Raw genomic sequence first — 20,616 nt, 5'->3', positions numbered from 1 at the left:
AGTAACCAGAGCTTTGAATAGGATAAACCAATCTTAAAATGCTTTAAACTCTTAAACCATTCAAATGATTTAAAAATAAAAATTCAAGCCAGGAAATTTTAATTTAATCATTTCACAAACTCACAAGCTTACTACATAATATTCTAATTCAGAAAGATAAACATTTCTTGAAAGGTACACAAAATATCTTAAGAGAAATTTTACTCTGATTTTTAAAAACACATTACTTCAAAACAAATACAATATTGTAAAGTTAAAAAAATAAATAAAATAAAATAAACAAGAAAAGAAAAAAAAAACACATTACTTATGTTATTGTTATATATTGAAACACATGCCAAAATTGGCTAAAGCATTAAAAGATTAACCACCTCAGTTAAACTCAAAGATTAATTAGGCATATTTAGAAAGATTAATCAGGCATATATTTATTACTACACCATATAATATTAACAAGCATGAGCACCAAAAACAAACATTAACACAAACATTATATAAACTACTATATGAACTATCAGTTTATATATCCTAAATATTTCTTCAACATTCTTATTTTTAGCAAGACAAACACGTTTGTAACTTAACTATTTTAGTTATTTGAATTCTGAGATTTTTATGAGATTTTAAAAAATAGAACATAATAAACATCCGTACAACTATTCAATCTTTACATTTCTTTTCCCATTTATCAAAGGCTGCAAAAGAAAGATAAACTTTCCTATTCAACTTTTAAACTGTTTTCCCGAATTAGAATGAAAAGTCCAAACATTCTTTCTGCTATCTACAGAAATAATTTTTGGTAGAAGCCAGATTATTTATTTGTGAGTTGATGAATCAAGGTACTTTTAAGTTACTTCAGCTAGCTGGTGATGACATAGAGTCTAAAATCATATTTGTATATATTTCTTAAATGGTAACTCAATCTTGAAATTTATTCTAGCTGATATGACACATGGATGGCCATTGGATGCCAGTGATGTAATGCATTCAATCTTCAAGACAATGACTAACAATGGAACTGATAAAATTAGCATGAGAGAAATATTACCTAAACATGTTCCTGTTAAATTCTGTATGTTTAAAATGTTTGGAGACAAAAAGGTTTTGTGAACTTAAAACCAATTGACCCTAATGGAATGCCAAGCTAAAACTGTCAGACAGCTGCAGCTGGTAATAAAATGCTAAGATCTGAAGGGCTTTAGCAGAACCTGATTATATGGTAATCCTAGTATCTGAGCAGGCAAAAGAGCTAGAAAAATAACTGATAGGCTGGTTGCTATAGTAACCAAGATAAATTTGTATAGGACTGGGGAAAAACATTGGGGTTGCCATCAGGTATGAGGCCCACATTATGTCTTATGCAGTTTTTCCACAATTTTGAATCATGAGATGACAGACTAATACAAAGGCTGCTCAGTCTGAAATAAGAGAACAGATAAGATTCCACTCTGAAGAGTAAGGAAAGCACCCAATTAAAGGTTTAGCTTGTTAGCAGAAGAATATCTGACAGCAAGGGTGGAACAAACCTTGTGAAAGTTTGTAGAAATTAGCTTAGCTATGGGTAGAAAACAAAAATGTAGGTTAATTAGCAATTCAAGTTAAATATCAGTAGGGCATCATAAAGTACCTACAATTTTTATTACTTTAAATTAATTCTTATAGACCATTAATCTCTCACAGAAAGGGTTGTTTAATTCACAGTATAGGTGTGTATCTAAAACAATACGAAATACTGTGATTCATCTGATCTCAGTTATCCATGTCCCAGTAAGCAGTCTGAGAACCTGGTCTCTCTCTCTTGGCTTCAGGGGCTACCTTCACCACCTACTCCATCACCACCACCACCCTGTCCTCCACCTACATACTCCAGGAAGTAATTACCAGAATTGCAGGCAGAGTTTGAGGAGGAAACAAACAGCCTCTTCAAGGTTCTTGCCTGGCAAATTCACCTGACTTTGTCAAAATCTAAACAATGAACTGAAAAGAACACAAGGACTGTCATGTACTGTGAAGGTTATGCAGGTCTCAAATAAAAACAATTAGAAGTTACTTTTTGTTCTGTAGGACCATCACTGAACTGTCAACATCCTAAAACTATCTAGGTTTTTAACATTTTTAAAGATCATATTTTATCTACCCTATTTTTTGAAGTAGGTTACCCCAAGAACAGAATAAAGTTTTCAGTTTTAAGAGTTTGTACAGATTCAAATTGAGTCCTCAAACTGCAGTACTGCTTTGGACTGTCCTACTTCCATGAGTCACCAAACTGACAGTTGGAGGCCACTAAATTTAGAGCTTGAAATTACTAATTAATATGCAAAAGGTCCCCTCCCACCTCTACATGATGTTACATGGTGTGATAAAAAAGCATATGTAAATATATTTCTATCAATCAACAAAGCCAATGGCAATCAAATATAATCCATAATTCATCTATACCCATGAACAGCCATTTTTAATAAGGTTGTTAAATAACAGCTTATTTTTAATAGGGCTCTTAAATAACCCATATCACACAAATAATTTTTAATTGAAATGCATCAATTTTCAATTCAGAGAGAAATGTTTCTGATGTCCAAGTGAAAAACAGTTTTCAACAAAGGCAGTTAGGCAACTTTTTATTTTTTAGACCAAACAACTCTTTGGGACAGTTTGATCTCAGTTCTTATGACTTAAAAATCAAGATTTGGGTTATTACTCCAATCTAAAATAATAGACTGCAATTGACACTAAACTAACAAAACAAATAACCATCCCTGTTCTTATATTAGCTGTTCTGTCACCGTTTTTTCATCCAGACTTGGAGAAAATTAGTGGGCAAAAGTGGGGATCCTAGAACATTCCATGTCCTCTGACAGCAAGACATGAAAGAAACAGAATCATGGTAGATGTAGTTGACTATCTCAGGAGTCCTGCTAACAGAGTATGTGCCAGAAACCTACAGCAGGGATAACTGCCAATACTTTCCTTCCTTCTACAGACAAGGCATCATGGTATAAATGAGGAATCAGGAGACTTGGGTTCTAGTTCTGAGTTTGCCGCTAATCAGCAATGTGTCACTTCCCCTCTCTGAGCATAGTTTCTCTTTCAGTTACATGGAAGGGCTGGGCCAAATGATCTTCTGTCCCTTCCTACTCTAAAAATTTTACCATTTCTTCCAATAAAAAAAATGAAGAATGCTCAAAACATCACGTTTGTTTTTACAACATGTTCTCAGTGCCAGCCTTTAGTATGTGTATGCATAATCCACACAAAATAGCACAAACATTCATTTCACATATAATTTACCCAGTAAATATCTAATTTCAAATCTACAGGTCTTAAATCATGTACCAAATACCATCAAGTCTGTTAAAACTCTCCTCAAATTAAAGATGAGGAAATGAAATGACTCATAGTCCAGGGCTTTTTTGTACTATACCAAATTTCCTCCTCCCTTTCCTGCTTTATCAAAAGATAGCATGATAGCAGAAGATAATTCTAGATAGTGAAACTGATCTGGATTCAAGTCCTAACTTTGCCATTAGTTTGCTGTGTCACCTCGGACAAGTCACTTTCCTTTCTCGGGGCTTTGGCTTTCACATTTTACATGAAGGAGTTAAACTAGATGTCCCTTTCAGTTGTAACATGCTATAATCTTATAACAGCCCTATCTGACAAAACAAAATACACATTCTTGAAAGAGAAAGTGGGTATTTCTAGTCAAGAGAACTGAAGTTTGGGCTACTAGTTTTAAATATATGCATCAGTTCAACTTAGCAAGTTGGTCCTAAAGCATTTGACTCAAGTATCTCTTGGAGGAAATTACCTTGAATACACACACACACACACACACACACACACACACACACACACAGCACACACCCAGTATGGGGTAGCTATGATGTACTAGAAAAAAATACTGGAGTAGGAGTCCAAAGAACTGGTTTCAAATCCCAGCTGTCACTTAGAAGCTGTGTCCCCTAGGCCAATTTATTAACCTCTCTGAGCCTAAGGTTCTTCATTAAAATGGAGAAAAGAATAAGGAAATCTGACCTAAAATATCAATCAAAATAAATCGTTGTAACTGTGATGTACACTGCAAAGCTGGACAAGTGGAGATGATCTCCCACTGTGGAAAAGTAGCTGCATTCAAATCAAGTCTTCCTATAAAAAACTGGACTGGTTTTTAACTTTATTAACTCTGATTTAGGAGAATAACAAAGCTGAAGACACCATTGGAAGGGGAAAAGAAGAAAGAAATCAGCTTTAGGAAATGGATTGTTTATCTGGATTCTGCTAATTAACAAAACATGAGATAACTCTCAACAGCCTATTCAGTTTACTACAATCTGGTGAAATGTTCTGTGTACTCTAGAACATGCAATGCAAGGAACATTTCTTAAAGTGCCCAAACCGGGTCAGTTAACCTCTTAGAGTGCATATGGTGTAAATCTCTGAGTGTGTCTCAAGGGAGAGAAGGTACTTCTAATAACCGATATCTGATGATACCATATGTTTTCACAAATCAAGATTTCTCACTCATTTCTAGGTTGTCAGTTACCCAGCCAAGTTTCCTCACAGTACCTTATGCAAATAACAAAAACTGTCACAAAGGACAGAGGAAATGTTAATAATGCCAACCTTGTGCAGTCCTCTCAGTACTGCTAGTTCTTTTCAGATTAAATTCTCCAGTAGAGTTTAATTTCCTTCGAAATCCCCTCAGTAATGCAGGATGGAACCTTGAAATTCATAGACTGACAGTAGTTTTACCCATAGAGCTCAACATCCTCAATATTTGGGCAGGTTAGAGTTAAAATCAGAAGGCTGGGTCCTAAGAGATGTTTTTACTTTTCACCTAGCATATCAAAGGATCAAAATGCTTGAGAAGTTTATTATTCCAGGAGGGAAGAAGTGACTAGCAATTCTATCAAAATGACTCATTCAGTTTAGATAAGTTAAATAACTCCAAGTTGTGCATACTTCCTCCCAAAGTAAGCACCCTGTGAAGTTAAATTTGCTAATTACAAGAAAGGAAGGAGAAGGGAATGAACACTGGAGTTCTTTCTGCCAGGTACTGGATTACTAGGCAGTTTACACAGGTTCTGATGTAGCTGTTATTCAAAATTAAATGTTACATTCATTGAAAAGAAACAATACTCATACAGCCCTAAATTTATTAAATCATATGATTACTTTAAGGGGAATACCAGGAAGACAAAATTTAATTTCAGAGGACTCCTATATACTTGGAAATCCAAGTGAATTTTCTATCCTCTACCATCTAGCTGTGAATTTGTTTCATATATTGAACTTAAAGGAGATTCAATGCCATCTCAAGATTGGCCATTGCCACCTTCAAATCCCATACTAGTGATTTGAAGGTTGGTGGAAACACACTCATTAACGACCTACCAACGTACATTTTCTCTGCTTTTGTTGCTGTAACTTTTGGGGTACATATTATATATAATACCTATTCAGTTTTAGAACGACTTCTAGAATGTACAGATAATAGTAATTTGCATTAAGGTATTTCTTCCAAGGGTAAGCTTGCAAATTGAAGGCAGCTAACTTTTGGAAGCATATTAGTGACTTTTACAGTAACATGACAAATTTTACCCATTTTCAAGTTCTCATAGCACGAAAATGTATTTCACTGCCTCTAGTGCCACACAAGACCAGTAGAAGAGTTCGGTGAACTCGCTTTAAACATTATTCCAACTGGGAAGAGTCGGGAGTGGGTCAGTAGAAGTCCCAGGCAAAGCGAAGCCTTCCAACTACTGTAGTTCCTACTCAGAATCTCCCTATTAATCACCACTAAAACATTTTGCAGAATTAGATAAAGAGCACCAAGCTGTGGCTCTCCTTCCAACCACAGATTACTCAGCACTTGTTTGTATCGCTGTAGTCGGTTGTACACATTTCTGTACGGCAACTCTTTTAAGACCGCAGTCTCGCTAATGGTAAAGGACCTCGTCTTCGATTTCCTCTGCCTCATGGCAAGGTTGTATTTTAATAAAACACCGCGGATCTAGAGTACATCAGCTAGAGGACTTTCCTAAGTAAACACCCAGTCTTCCCCCTCCCCGCGCTCCGCTCCTTTTCTTTTTGTGCAACCAAAAGAGGACTGCAAATAGGGAGTAGAGACACCTCTGAATCGGATAGGTAAGTTAGCGGCAAAAGAAGAAGAAAAAAAACAACCGTCAGTGCAATTCCTGTTACCGCTCCTTTAATCTATGGCCCCCAAGGCCAAAACGGATGTTTCAAGGTAAGCTCTGAAACCCTCAAATACACATCTCCGGCTCTCGAGCTCGTAAACTGTCCCACCTCGCAGAAAGCTGGACAAGAGAAAGAGGCTCCGAGAGAAGCCCGGGGGCCGTTTACCAGGGCCAAGAGGGGGGTTTGTCCGAGGTGGGCGATTGCCCTCCCCGGAACTCACTCTGAAGTAGCCGAGGGAGACGGAGAGGGGCTGCGGCGGCGGGACCTGGAAGGGGTGTAGGGGGTACGGCACAGGGGAAGCCAGGAGACGGGGACGCCTGGCTTCTGGGCCAGGGCTCCGGTTACTTACCCGATAGGGTCGCCGCCCTCCAGGTGCACATCTTCAGGGGCATCAAAGAATTCCTCCGTGTCGCTTTCCGACGCCATTTATAGGACACACCCGGGGGTGAGGGGGCCGGCGCCGCCTGGAGGTAGGGTGACTCTCGTCTCCTCCTCGTCGTCCTCCACCCCGGCGAACCGTGGGGAGGTGGGTCCCGGAGAGGATGAGGAGGGAGCAGACGATCTGAAGAGAGGAGCTGGACAGGGGGCCGCCGGCAACTGCCGGACTGAGGCAATAACCAGCAGAGCGGCCGTCTGAGGAGGCGGCGGTGGATCCAGGGACTGTTGCTGCCGCCGCTCCCGGCGATAGGTGTGTGAAAAGAGCGAAAGAGGCGGTGGCTCTCCTCAGTGGGGGAGGGCGGGTGCGCGGACGACAGCAGCTCCAATATCTCCCGCAGCGGCAATTACAGCTGCTGGGAGAGCTAGTTGCCCGCAAAACACGGACGCGCACCTACCCTCGCGAGATTTCGGGAGGGGCCGGTGGGGCGTGGGCGGAGCGAAGAGGAGGCGGGGGCGGTTCCTGAGAGGCAGAGCTCAGATTTCTTGTACTCGAGAAGCCTATCAAAACGGCGCAAGCGCCGTTGAGGGCGTTCGGTGAGGGCCGGAAGTAGTGGGGAAGGGTGGGGATGAGTGTTCTGAGGGGAGGAGTCTAGAGCCTACGCCTGAGCGGCGCTGTCCCCCGACTTTGTGGGAGCGCGCCTGATGTAGGTGGGGTCCGGCAGAGTGTCCCATTCACTAACTCTGCAGTTCTAAAGAGAGGCATTTTTAGACGGGTGATTTGGAGTCGGCTTTTTTTCTTATGAGGAAATGGTGTCGGGATAAGTTGGCATTGTGGTTTAAATTTTCGTCGATTTAATTTATCCAAGCCCAGATTCCCAAACCCTAGGGAGTAGGCGGGTCCACCTCCTCTAGCGTTATGGGGCATAACCTGTGCTATTTAGTACAAGATCTCTAATTGAGATCTCTAGATAGGATCCTGCCGGCCAGAGGGTGGGGTCCAGGAGAGATAGTGGGGAGTGTGCCAGTTCAATGGAGTAATGATGGATTTGTTGCTGGAGCTGAGCCACTGTAGGGCCTCCGGTTACTTTCTCTTTACAGATACCTATTGTTGCCCACACTTAACGGGAGAGAAATTCTTACATACTGGTCAAGATGTGCATCAGTCAAATGGTAAATATATTGAGCAGATTCCGTTGCAAGGCTAAGAGCTTGTAACTTAATTCTGATCCTCGACTACCCAGTGTCCAGTGATGAGAATAGAAAGGTGCTTATAAAAGACCAAGATGTTCTTTGTTAACGCATCATTGACCATCAAAGTGATAATGCTGACTTTATATATAATCGGGAAGCACATTTATTTTTCCAACTGCCGAGACAGGAAGGCACTCAGAGCTGTTTGCACTACAATTGTTGCTCAAGATGGCGGCAAAAAGCAACTGGGACCGCGGGCACGGCCTCAGAGAGGCTGGAATGGGATTCTAGATTCCTACGTGGAAAGCAACCAGGAAAAGATCTGGGGTTGTCTGGCGAGTTTGTGTAAAACCGAATGCCATATACTATGTATTCTTTAACACCCTAGGGAGTTGAGGGAACATGCTGCATAATCAAATAGGGTAATATTTCTTGCACCAAACCTTATGATTATTCATAAGGGGTAGATAAACACCAGTAAGTAGCCACCTTCAGTTCAAGTCAGCTACTACTGTCAGATAAGTTTAGGTTAGACTAAATTGACTGTCAAATAAGTCACTAAAAATAGAAAACAAAAATGTTTGGCTTCCAGAACTTTTTGTATTTAAGAAGTGCACATAAGAGATTTGTGGACCCAATTATTAGCTTTTATGTGTTTTAAACATGCTAATTTTCTAGGTTTAAAATATATATCTCAAAGTACAAACTTTATTTTGTTGCTCACTATAAGGGGCTTTCCCAGGATGGTAAAGAACCCGCCTGCCAATGCAGGAGACCCAGAGTTCAATCCCAGAGTCAGGAAGATCCCTTGGAAGAGGGCATGGCAACTCACTCCAGTATTATTGCCTGGAGAATCCCATGGACAGACGAGCCTTGTGGGCTACAGTCCATAGGGCTGCACAGAGTTGGACATGACTGAAGCAACTTAGCATACAATCAGGAAAGATATGCTTTTTTCCCTTATGGATTATGGAAAGATATAAGTAAATAAACTACCTGAATTTATTTTCTTCCTAGCTATGCAGCCCCAGCTATGTAATAGTTAATTTACATTTGCCTTAAAAATTAAAACTTGATGTCATGTTCTGTTCTAGGTGCTGAGCATAATTCAAAGATGAAGACAATTTACTTCCTGTTTCCCAGGAGCTCACAATCTAGCGATGGAGGAAAATACAGTCTCCTAAGTTGGTGTTTTTTCCATTATTTCATACCACCTCTCTTGGACCTTTTAAGGTATCTTAAACATTATGTTTAGAAAAAGCTGAAATGAAATAGGAATGATAATCCAATAACATTTTTAGAGCTGTTCAAGTTATCTATTTAAATGCTTCTATCAATTTTATGAGAAAGTGAATTTCTGGAAACATCAAAACACATGTGTACCACCTATGATCATTTTTAAAGATGTCAAAAGATGTATTTGTTTTGCGTTAAACATCTGTTCTTGAGTTTTAAGGCAGCAGATTTTAGGCTTAGTCCAAGGCTGTGGTTTTAAAGTTTTTCTCCTTATTAGAAATGAAACTCTTTAATCAAACCTGATTTCATACAAGGGTCCACATATCATAAAAATAAAAACTATTATAGTTGAAGCAGGGATAATTCAGGTTCCTGCCTGCTTGGCTTTCCTTGACTCTCAAGAGACTGCTGCAAGGCTCCATTAAAAAAAAAAGTGAAAACTATTGGCCCAAAGCAGGTGTTGGCAAATTATGGTACCGGAACTCTGGACAAATCTGTCCTGCTGTCTGTTTTTGTAAAGAAGGTTTTATTGGAACATAACCAGCCGTACTTGTTTATATATTGTTTATGTCTGCTTTCAGAGCAGAGTTGAGTGGCTCATTTCCAATGACTATAAAAACTACACAGTTCTAAGGCTGATGGGTTTAAGGAAACTTTTTATGTTTCCTTATCTGCATAGCATAAACCCCGCTTAGGGATTTCAAGCGCTAAAGTCACAGCCAGTGTATGAAATAACTTGTCTGTGGTGTGGAATACTGGCTCTCGCCTCTTGTCAAGAATAATACAAAATGGCAGTATCTTTGGGGCCAATTTTGCTCCAACCCCAAGAGTAATCACCTAGAACATCAGTGATAAAACTGTAATGCATGTAGGCCTTTGCATAAACAAGAGCTAAAGTGATAACCCAGGGAAAAACTTTTTTATGTACAAGGTTAGGTGATTTGAGCTATAATATTTACATGAAAAGATTTAATATTGCAATCACCGTGAGAGTTTTTATGGATTTTAAAGTAGCAGAATCCATGGGAAAAATCATTCTGAAAATGGCCAAAACTTGTCAGGGCCAAGATTAAATTCTGTAATCATCAACTTTCAATCATCTGTTTGAAAAGTCAGTTGTGTTACAGATAATAATAGTAAAACCTAAAAAACTTTTGACTTTGAATTTTTATGCCTTTTTCAGGTCCATTCTACCTTCTTTTTTAAACGTCTTTATTGAATTTGTTACAATATTGCTTCTGTTTCATGTTTTTTGACTGTGAAGCATGTGGAATCTTAGCTCCCCAAACAGGTATTGAACCCACACCCCCTGCATTGACAGGTGAAGTCTTAATGCCACTGGACCACCAAGGAAGTCCCCACCTTCTTAATGATGGTTTATGTTAATATTAAAATGAATTTTCAATCTCTGAGCACACAAGAACTGAAAGTAGAGAAAGAGTCTAGAAATGTGTCAAGAGACACAGAGAAGCCAGCCTGGAACTTAAAATGTGTTACTGATGTGTAATGAAATATTTTTTAGCCATATATTACTATTCAGGACCCTGGAAGAAAGCTAACTGGAATTATGTTAAACCAAAAAAGGGAATTTATTCACTTACATAGTTAAGTACAGACTGCTCTAACACTTGTCTGTTCCTTTGTGACTAATGTATTAGAGAACAATTTAAGTGTAAGATGAATTTTGCATTTTCTTATGTGCAGTTTTGTCAGCCAGAAACATTAGGTGAAAACAGAAAACTAAACCCAGATGAATCAAGTTGCAGAGGAGTACATAAAATACACATAGACCTCAGCCATCTACCAGTTGCCTCACTTCTGTGTATGTTTTGAGTCATACATCCACACCTAGTGTTGCAGCTTTCCACCTGATTTCAGATAACTGTCCATCTGTCACCTCGCAGTAACTCATAACTTGCAACCCTTCTGATACCCATTTCCTCAAGCAAGCTTCAGGTCTTTTTCAAACTAAAGCACCATGTTTATTGTAGTATTTTTGTATTTTGTAACCAGTTAGCGTGTAAAACTGTGCTACCATTTTCATTAAGTTCATACCTTTTTTGTATATGTGTCAGTGACAAAGTTTTTAAATCTTGTACTCCTAGTCCCATTTCCCCCATAAGCCCTGTGATTTTTACTGAACAACTTTGCATAGTGCAGTAATTTTGGGGAAAGCCTATGTTGTATTATAGCAACACTGACTGTAGTCCAGATGAAGTAGCTTCAGGCATAGTGGGATCCAGAGTCTAAGAGATCTCAAAACTTTCTCTTTCATCTTTGCTTATCTTGGCTTCTTTTGTGCTTAGACTTCAATTTTCCTATCACAGACAGATTCCTTTTTGTTGTCAGCAAAGCTGACTGTAGGCAATTGGTTTATACTGTCTTAATAATTCTCAATCCTAAAGGAAGTAAGACTCGCTCTCTCTCCTAGTGTTGATATATTAAATCTCAGGGTCTATGTTGATTGGTCTTAGGAAACCCTTGTAGCTAAGGGAATAGAGACTCTGAATTTTCAGGCATGGGTCAACTGATTCCCTGCCACACACCACGTAGGGAGAGACTACTCTGATCATCTTTCTTACTAGGACCACGTGGAGTATGCAATGGATGTTTTTTCCAAGAAAGGGTTACTAGCAGACAAGAACAATGTGCTAACCACCAGTCGTTAAGGGGTAAGTCTCTAAATTCATTGACGTGACAGGAGCTGATAATGTGTTAAATGAAAACAGATGTTATGAAATAATTGCATGAAGAATAATTCCATTTATGAAAATTATTTATCTATGTATCTATATGTGTATATAAGCGAAGAGACTTCTGGAAGAGTGTTCCCAAATGATTAATGGTGATTGTCTTTGGTTGTTGATTAAAATAATAATGAAATTTATGGTTATTTGTACCTTTCTAAAATGACTCAGTTTTCTACAATGAATATGTGTTACTGTGTAAACGAGGGGAAAATATTAAAAGAAAATATATAACCAATTATATACAAGGTAGACTTACACATGAAATGAAAATCTGAGATTCATTTCCAATATAAGGTATTACATGTGTCACACTTAGCTTCTGGAACAGTTTAATAAGTGCCACTAAGAAAATGAACTTGGAAAAAATACCCACAAAGAAAATCTTGGAATGTAATTATTCTACTGGTAAAAATTCATGTTTTCTACACTGCAGGCCTGACAAAGAGAATGGTAATGATAATTTCTAAAGCAACTGTGAAATGATGCACTGATGTGGAGCTTCTAGAAGCAAAGTATAATGTTAGAGGTTCACTTCTAAATAATATGGACTAAGAAAAATTTTGTTTTTCAAAACAGTAAGTAGTAATATATGACCTAATCTAAAGAGAGAGAAGCTAAGACATATGAACTTTATGCTTCAAAAATTCACTCCAGGTCAAAATCTGAGGAAGAGATCTTTTATTTTTCTTTCATGGAAGAAAAAGAATATATACATTCATACATATATATGTTATTTTTTAATTGGTGAAATAATCTGGTGGCAAACATTTACATGGGAGAATGGCATTGAAACATGTAAAATATCATGTATGAAATGAGTTGCCAGTCCAGGTTTGATGCACGATACTGGATGCTTGGGGCTGGTGCACTGGGACGACCCAGAGGGATGGAATGGGGAGGGAGGAAGGAGGAGGGTTCAGGATACACATGTATACCTGTGGCGGATTCATTTTGATATTTGGCAAAACTAATACAGTTATGTAAAGTCTAAAAATAAAATAAAATTGAAAAAAAAAAAAAAGAATACCCCTCAGTGGTTCCCATCCATTTCCCACTGCCACACTCTACAAATTATAATGGATGACATTCTCATGAATGACAAACCAAATTTTTATAATACCTAAAACATTTTTCAGAGAAGTAAAGCCTTACAAAAACTGTATTTGTCACAACTATTAATGTGTATGAGATATAGTTACTATAAGCACAGATAAGATAAAACTCATGTTACATGAAATTTGCCTACTTTTACTAATGTTTCCCCCACCCAAAATGGCATTTTGGAATAGAAATCAATAAAAGACTTATTATAGGAAAAAAAAAAAAAAAGAAATATCAGTCAGGCTAATGTGCGCACGTGTGTGTGTGTGCATATACAGTTTAATCGAGTTTACTATCTTATAGCAAATGAGCCATGTTAATGAGACAAGTGTCTAAAATAGTAATATTGCTCCAAAAATTAAAGCAACTGGTTGATATTTCTTTTTTTCCCATTTTTATGGTATTTATCTAAATAGAAACATCCCAACATTGGGGTTTATGGTAGGCAGAATTTTAAGCTAGACCTCCAAGACTGCCTCACTCCGTCTATACACACGTCTTCTCCCAGTTATTTAATTCAGTGCTAATCCATCTGCTGTTGTGATGGGATTGTGCAGATGTAATTAAAGTTCCAAATCAGTTGACTTTAAGATAGAGGGATGATACTTGTGAATCTGACCTAATCACATGAGCCCCTTGAAAGCAGAGTTTTCTCTAACTAGTGGGAAAAGAAAGTCAGAGAAATACTCTCTGGCAGGCTTGGGAAGAAAGCAAACATCTAGGGAAAAAAAAAAAAGAAAGAAAGCAAACATCATACTGTGTGCTGACTTTGGGGGCCAAGACATGTGAAATGTGGCCTCTAGGAATCAAGAGTAGCTCCCTGCTGCTAGTAAGGAAATGGGGACCTCAGTCCTCTGGCTGCAGGGGTATGAATTCTGCTGATAACCTGAATGGGGTGGGAAGAGGACCTCAAACTCCATATGAGAAAGCAGCCTAGCTGACACCTTGATTTCAGCCATGCTTGACCCTGAGCAGAGAGCCTAGCCACACTGTACCCAGACTTCTGATTTACAGAACTATGAGCTAACAAATTTGTCTTTTTTTTTAGGCCATTCAGTTTGTGGTAATTTGTTATGAAACAGTAGAAAACTACTCCAGGATAAATATCCTTATCTTCCCTCTGCCGGTTGAGAACCACGAATCTAGGTAGGTCCTGGAAAAACAAGTGTAACACATCAGCAGGTGCTGTTTGCTCTCTGAAGTCCTTGAATGCACTTGGGAATAAATGTCACCCTGGAAATGAACGTTATGGTATGATGTAACAGAAGAAAAAACAGTGAGTTCAGAAAAAAGAAAAAGCTGTAACATGAATTTAAAATGTGAAAGAAGTACCTTGCTTCACATACACTCACACACACAGTACACCTAAAATTCAACCCCATTTGTAAATATTCTCTAGAACCTCAGCAGTCTTGCTGCCCATGTGATGTTAGGGACTGTCTGGTTCCCTTTCTTCTGTAGTCTTTAACCACTGAGTGAACCTGCTTGCTTTTAGAATTTAACCTTAGTTTCAATGTTAATCTTACTATTGACCTTCCAGTATTTTTATCTGGCTTTACTGTGGTTGCTTGATCATTCATTCATTCAGCAGAGGGCTTGCTATGTGCTAGGCATTGTATTATTAGTAGGTTAGCAGTAGTATAGTTTAGTCCTTCTGTGATGAGCTTTTCATCTCTGTCACCTAAACTTGAACTCTGACACATGTAACCCAGATAATCTGGGAATTGAGCTTCTAGTGGTCATTTCTCAGTCCCTGAATAATTAAATCCCTAGCTTTTCATTTATGGCTTTTGCCTATGTTCCTCATCTTTGAAGCCTAAACTTCTGGTTACCAGCCTTCTCCAGCCTGCCTTGACCACAATCTTCCAATATTCCCTAGCTAGTGCTAAGTTCAGAGAAGGCAATGGCAAACCACTCCAGTACTCTTGCCTAGAAAATCCCATGGACAGAGGAGCCTGGTAGGCTACAGTCCATGGGGTCGCTACGAGTCAGACACGACTGAGCGACTTCACTTTCACTTTTCACTTTCACACAATGGAGAAGGAAATGGCAACCCACTCCAGTGTTCTTGCCTGGAGAATCCCAGGGATGGCAGAGCCTGGTGGGCTGCTGTCTATGGCATCGCACAGAGTCGGACACGACTGAAGCGACTTAGCAGCAGCAGCAGCTGTGCTAAGTTATGGGCTTGAAATCTTTTTGCCAGATCTGTTTTCCTACTTCAGTCATCCTATCCACCTGGGTCACATTGGCTGGCCGTTCTAGTTGGTCAATATCTCTTTAATCTTTAGACCCAGCCTGTCCATATACTTCTTTAAGTTGAGAAATAGTGGACATAATTTTAGGTTTTCAAAAGTTTAACAAAGTTTTATAACTAAAATGGCCATTTTGTCAAAAGTAGGCAATTTGTTTAAAAACTAATCATGGAGCTGATCTCGGTCTTGGACAAAAGTCTGAAAGTCATGATGTAAGTAGAGGGATGGGGGATGAAAAGGAAATAATCATTTGTTCTATACCAGTGATCTGGCTGGCATTTTACATGTTATCTCAGTGATTCAATTCTCTAACCTTTCCCCACTGTGTTGTTTTTTAAAAAAATTTTTATAGGAAGGGACCTGAAGCATGGTAGCAGGGTCAGAATTTGAACTTAGATGTACCTGGCCCTCAAATTTATGCTTTTCCTAGTATTCTGCATCAAAATGCAAACTTCTCTTTTTTTCTTTTGGCGATTGCAGAATGGTCACGCTAGGACTTAGGATTAACAGCGCTCACCTACCACTTCAGGCTCTGAAGGAAAGATCTGCGTTGACTATACGTAATCTTACTTCTGGTATTCTGAAAGATAAACCATTAGGCTTATTCAAGCAACTGTACTCAATTGCCTTTGCTCCTTTTGAAGGTGACATGAATGGACACTCTAATTGTGGTCTATCCAGGATTGTCATGTGGGCAAATGAAGGGTTGATATTAGCCTAGTAAGTTTAGTAGAGTGAGCAAGTTCATTAAGGGTGGCCTGAATGTAAAGACTTGTATATTTCACTAACTTTGGAAAATGCTTAGCCATTCTCTCTTTCTTATTATTTTTAATATTTCCTTCTAGGACTTCCATTAGATGCTTGTTGATCCTTTATATGTTGATAAAGACATATATCCTCCATATGTCTTTACCTGTCTTTCATATTTTCCCTTGTGTATGCTGCTGCTGCTGCTAAGTCGCTTCAGTCGTGTCTGACTCTGTGTGACCCCATAGACGGCAGCCCACTAGGCTCCTCTGTCCCTGGGATTCTCCAAGCAAGAATACTGGAGTGGGTTGCCATTTCCTTCTCCAATGCATGAAAGTGAAACGTGAAAGTGAAGTTGCTCGGTCATGCCCGACTCTTAGTGACCCCATGGACTGGAGCCTACCAAGCTCCTCCATCCATGGGATTTTCCAGGCAAGAGTACTGGAGTGGGGTGCCATCGCCTTCTCCTCCCTTGTGTATATTATGATATTTATTTGTGAACATGTGTTCCTTGGAACTTTTTCTTTGGAGACTGAGACCTGGGTTTAAAGTGAATTCTTCTAGAGGAGAGTTGCATTTGCTCCTACTAGTCACCCAGGAATATTGCCAATCCACAACTGTTTTAAGCTAAATTTCTCATATGAGATGTTTTGGCCATAGATTTCTGGACCCATATGATTTCTGGACCCAGAGCTGCCTGGGATTATGATGTCTGAAGGGAATTTCTCTCTGTCTGTCTCTTATACTCAGAGCCAAAACCAGCACAAGCACCTATCTCTACTATCTGCCTCTGGGTGGTAGTTTTGCCCCCATTCATCCATTAAGAGCATCACCCTTTGGGAGTCTGACTATAAGCAGAGAAGGAAAGGGATGGAGTATGCCTGATCTAACTGCTAACCTTGCTTGCCTCCCAGGATTTGTCTTCTTTGTTCCTTGCACGTGCCTGGCCCTTTAAAACTACTAGGAACCAGTAGTGATCCAAAGGTAGATGCCATCTTCAGAGCTTCCTTTTTTATTCTGAATCAATGCTGACATATCCTTACTGGCTGTTATTTTCCCACTATCTCAACCATCAGCCCTGAACTTAAAAGAATATATTCTATCTATCATACCTGTCTATCATTATCTATCTGTCTATATATCTGTCTACTTATTTTAAGATGTGCTAAACTAGAGGTACTTCTTTGGCCATCTCTTTTGCCATATTACCTCAATTCAATTCTGTTCCACAGAAAGATGTTTGGATAGGTAGATTAAGATCTGTACAGTTATCATGGAGGCAGTCTTCCAGGCAAAAATAAAACTGATGATACAGAAGCTCTTCTTCTAGGTTTATATCAATTAGGCCATTGCTTAGTTGTGGTGGATGTGTTTTTACCAGATTTATTGTATCTTCAAAAAAATAAAGAAGTTTGAGGCCCTGGATCAGGTAATGTGATATAATTACTTCTACCAGCAGCAGATCCTAAAGCAGACACTTTCTGGACTAGAGAATTGTAGAACGTAGATCAAAAATTGGGTAGGAGGTGAGACTCCTTTCTTTCCAGAAGAGCGTAAGGATAGCTAGTCTGCCTAGGAAGTGTGGAGATTCAATTTATTTGAAACTGAGCTACTTTCTTACTGAGGAGCCATAACCTTTGTCTAAGAAGGGGTCAGTCATTTCTTTGATTGGAATCTAAGTCTTCCTCTTTTGGGTATACATTGGTTAGTGAACAGCTATTCAGTGTCCATCATTTTGGTTGAGGGATGAATGTCAGTGAGGCTACTAACAGAAACCCATTTCCTCTGGTCATGTACCATATGTGGGAAACTCAGAGTCTAAGTCATATTTCATACCACCCTGGGAAAGACTCTGCTGCTGCTGCTGCTGCTAAGTCGCTTCAGTCATGTCCGACTCTGTGCAACCCTGTAGACGGCAGCCCACCAGGCTCCTGCGTCCATGGGATTCTCCAGGCAAGAGTACTGGAGTGGGTTGCCATTTCCTTCTCCAATGCATTAAAATGAAAAGTGAAAATGAAGTCGCTCAGTCGTGTCTGACTCTTAGCGACCCCATGGACTGCACCCTACCAGGCTCCTGCGTCCATGGGATTCTCCAGGCAAGAGTACTGGAGTGGGTTGCCATTGCTTTCTCCAGGGAAAGACTCTAGATCCCATCAATTTCTGAGGATGCCCATTGTAAATCTAAAAGTCATTCTGTGGACCAAAGGATAGAAGGGAAGAAGTGATTAAGTAGTAATACCCTGAGCTGATGCCACCCGAGGACTAAGAGTTGGGATGGTCATGGAGGGTGTTTATGGTGTTATAAAGGAAGAGTTTCATAGTGAGAAAAATAGGAGAATTTGTTTTCAGCTTAGATTCAAAACCATAAGTGGCTTTTCCAGCAAAATGTATTGAAAGTGCATCTCCTATTGTCTTACCTTGAAAAACACTGATTTAAAAAAAATAAGAGACTCCTACTATTCCAGAGAATATAGATGCAGAATGCTGTTTAGCCCAGTAATTCTCAACCTGAATTTACTATCCTGTCCACAAAAATGAGTCTTGTCAAAAGCTCAGCCATCTTGGATAGAGGGCACACATCAGTTGATTTTCATATATCCCCTTGCCTCCCCACTGCCTCTCTTTTGGAACAATCAGATTAGACATTTACTGAAAGTATTGCAAAATCTGGGACTTCGCTGATGGCTCAGAGGTAAAGAATCTGCCTGCAATGCAGGAGATGCAGGAGATGCAGGTTCAATCCCTGGGTCGGGAAGATCCTCCAGAGGTGGAAATGGCAACTCACTCCGGGATTCTTTCCTGGAAAAAATCCCATGGGCAGAGGAGTTCATGGTGTTGCAGAGAGTAGGACATGACTGAGTGACTAAACACACACACATTGCCAATTCCAGTTAACTAATACACTAGGTAGTTAGCTGTTCACAGAACACGTTGGAAGAATGTAAAGCTTAACATAGAAATCGTTTAATTTTCCATACTTAGAGCAAGTACACATGATTCCTAAGAAGCACCCTGAAGCTAGAATTGGATCTCCCCGGTCAGTCAGCATGGGAAAATAACTTGGCAGATAGACAGTGATCCTTGGATCCTTGAAGGAAAATGTATACAATTCCTTAGAAAGGAGAATATGGAGATTGTTATCAAAACCTGCCATAGACACTTATAGTTTGTTTTATCTAAATATATGTAGTAAATAAACAAGCAGAGTGTATGTGTGTGTATTGTGTATGAATGAGTAGGTATATGGTTCTTGTTAGAGTTCAGTTCAGCTTCAGTTATTCTCAACAGATATTTTTGCTGTCTTCATAAAGCCCCAAGATAAAGAACTCTACATACTGTTATAGGTATATAACCTGATGACCATGGTCAAGATCGTAACACCTAGAGTAAAGAAAGCTGGAAATTCCCTGTGGTCCAGTGGTTAGGACTCTCTGTTTTTCACTGCCATTGGCATGGGTTCAATACCTGGTTAGGGAACTAAGATTCTGCAAGCTGTGTGGCGTGGCCAAAATAAAATATATAAATAAAGTAAGTAAGGAAAGTTGGGTAAGCAACATGTCTTACTGCAATGGTTTTCAAACTATATACTCTTCTAGGGAGCTGCTTAAAATATAGATCCTGGAACTTCATCCTAGGCCTATTGAATTCTGATTTCTGGGAAGCCCCTGAAATTAGCATTTTAAGAAGCTTCCCTCAGGTGACTGTGATGCAGGTAGTCCTTAGATAACACCTTAAACAAGATCTAGTTGAGGAAGTGTCACATTATATTTGCATATTTGGTCATCAGACTGAGTATTCTAGCCATAAACACTCAGAGACATCTATAGGAAAAAAATGCCTTCGTTCTTCAAAGTGACTGTGAAATTGAGGAAGGGAGGTCTGAAAGTGGGACTATTAAAGAAAGTATAAATGTAAGAATCTTAAGTATATGTAAATGTTTAATGGCAATTAGTGTGTGTAGGGCGGTACTTTTTTTAAAACAAAATTATTTTTGGCTGTGTTGGTTCTTCAGTGGGGTGCACAAGCTTCTCTTTCTAGTTGTGGCCCTAGAGTACATGGGCTCAGTAGTGGCTATGCTCAGGCTTAGTTGCCCTCTGTCATGTGGGATCTTAGTTCCCTGACCAGGGATGGAGCCTGTGTCCCCTACATTGCAAGGCGGATTCGCAACCACTGGACCACCAGAGAAATCCCCTGGGAGGTACTTTTGAAGATGTGTATTGTTCAAGCCTGAATGAGGGAAAGACTGAACTACAGGAAGGTAAGGAAATGGAACCTCACATGGTGGGTGGGTGATACCTAGGGGTAAACTTGTGAAAAACAAATCCAAAATCCAAAAGTGTATTTTTTGGAAAGAAAGAGAAGAGACGCAAAGTGTAGGATGGCCAGAGTCAAAAAGAAGCTCAAGAGCACTGGATAGAGGATATATGATGAATGCCAGAAAGTACAGCAGCCGGGGAGAATCTGAAGAAAAGCAATAGAGAGAAATGGCAGACCACCCTGGGGACAGGGACCAGGAACAATGTGGGAGCAGGGCTTCTGTCACAAGCCGGGAGGAAGAGATAGAAAGAGGACATCCTGGGAGCAGCCAGAGGGAAGCTAACCAAGTGGGTGATGAGAAGTGGTCAGGAAGTTAATGCTGTTTCAAGCTGAAGTCAAAACTCATGTCTGTTGAAGGCCAGATAACAAAGGAATTTAACTCCTTAAAGACCAAAAAGGAAATTAAAGCTTATATTGTAATCTGGGTCTGGAAGGTGGAAGTA

The 20,616-nt window shown here is 39.5% G+C and overlaps 1 protein-coding gene and 1 long non-coding RNA gene across 3 annotated transcripts in view; one reads left to right on the top strand and one right to left on the bottom strand.

The window, feature by feature from the left end:
• WDR44 (WD repeat domain 44) overlaps positions 1–7,042 on the bottom strand; it is a gene marked incomplete in the record, with an annotated part of 85,238 nt that extends 78,196 nt beyond the window's left edge. Inside the window, 1 exon segment of the mRNA XM_045164556.1 lies at positions 6,551–7,042. Coding sequence (XP_045020491.1) covers positions 6,551–6,627 — 77 coding nt within the window.
• On the top strand, positions 6,111–14,234 carry LOC112582341. Of its 2 annotated transcripts, none has more exons than XR_006548864.2 (5): positions 6,111–6,250; positions 8,865–9,003; positions 11,592–11,678; positions 12,190–12,331; positions 13,906–14,234. It is a non-coding gene; the product is annotated as an uncharacterized LOC112582341 (long non-coding RNA). The 2 variants fall into 2 exon arrangements; XR_003106881.3 differs by lacking the exon at positions 6,111–6,250 and adding an exon at positions 7,207–7,749.
• The last annotated feature ends 6,382 nt before the right edge of the window (positions 14,235–20,616 follow it).

The sequence above is a fragment of the Bubalus bubalis genome, chromosome X, assembly GCF_019923935.1.
Source record: "Bubalus bubalis isolate 160015118507 breed Murrah chromosome X, NDDB_SH_1, whole genome shotgun sequence".
In the NCBI taxonomy this organism is placed as follows: Eukaryota; Metazoa; Chordata; class Mammalia; order Artiodactyla; family Bovidae; genus Bubalus; species Bubalus bubalis.
Note: the sequence above shows the minus strand (reverse complement) of the source record. Positions and strands in the feature narration are given on the sequence as shown.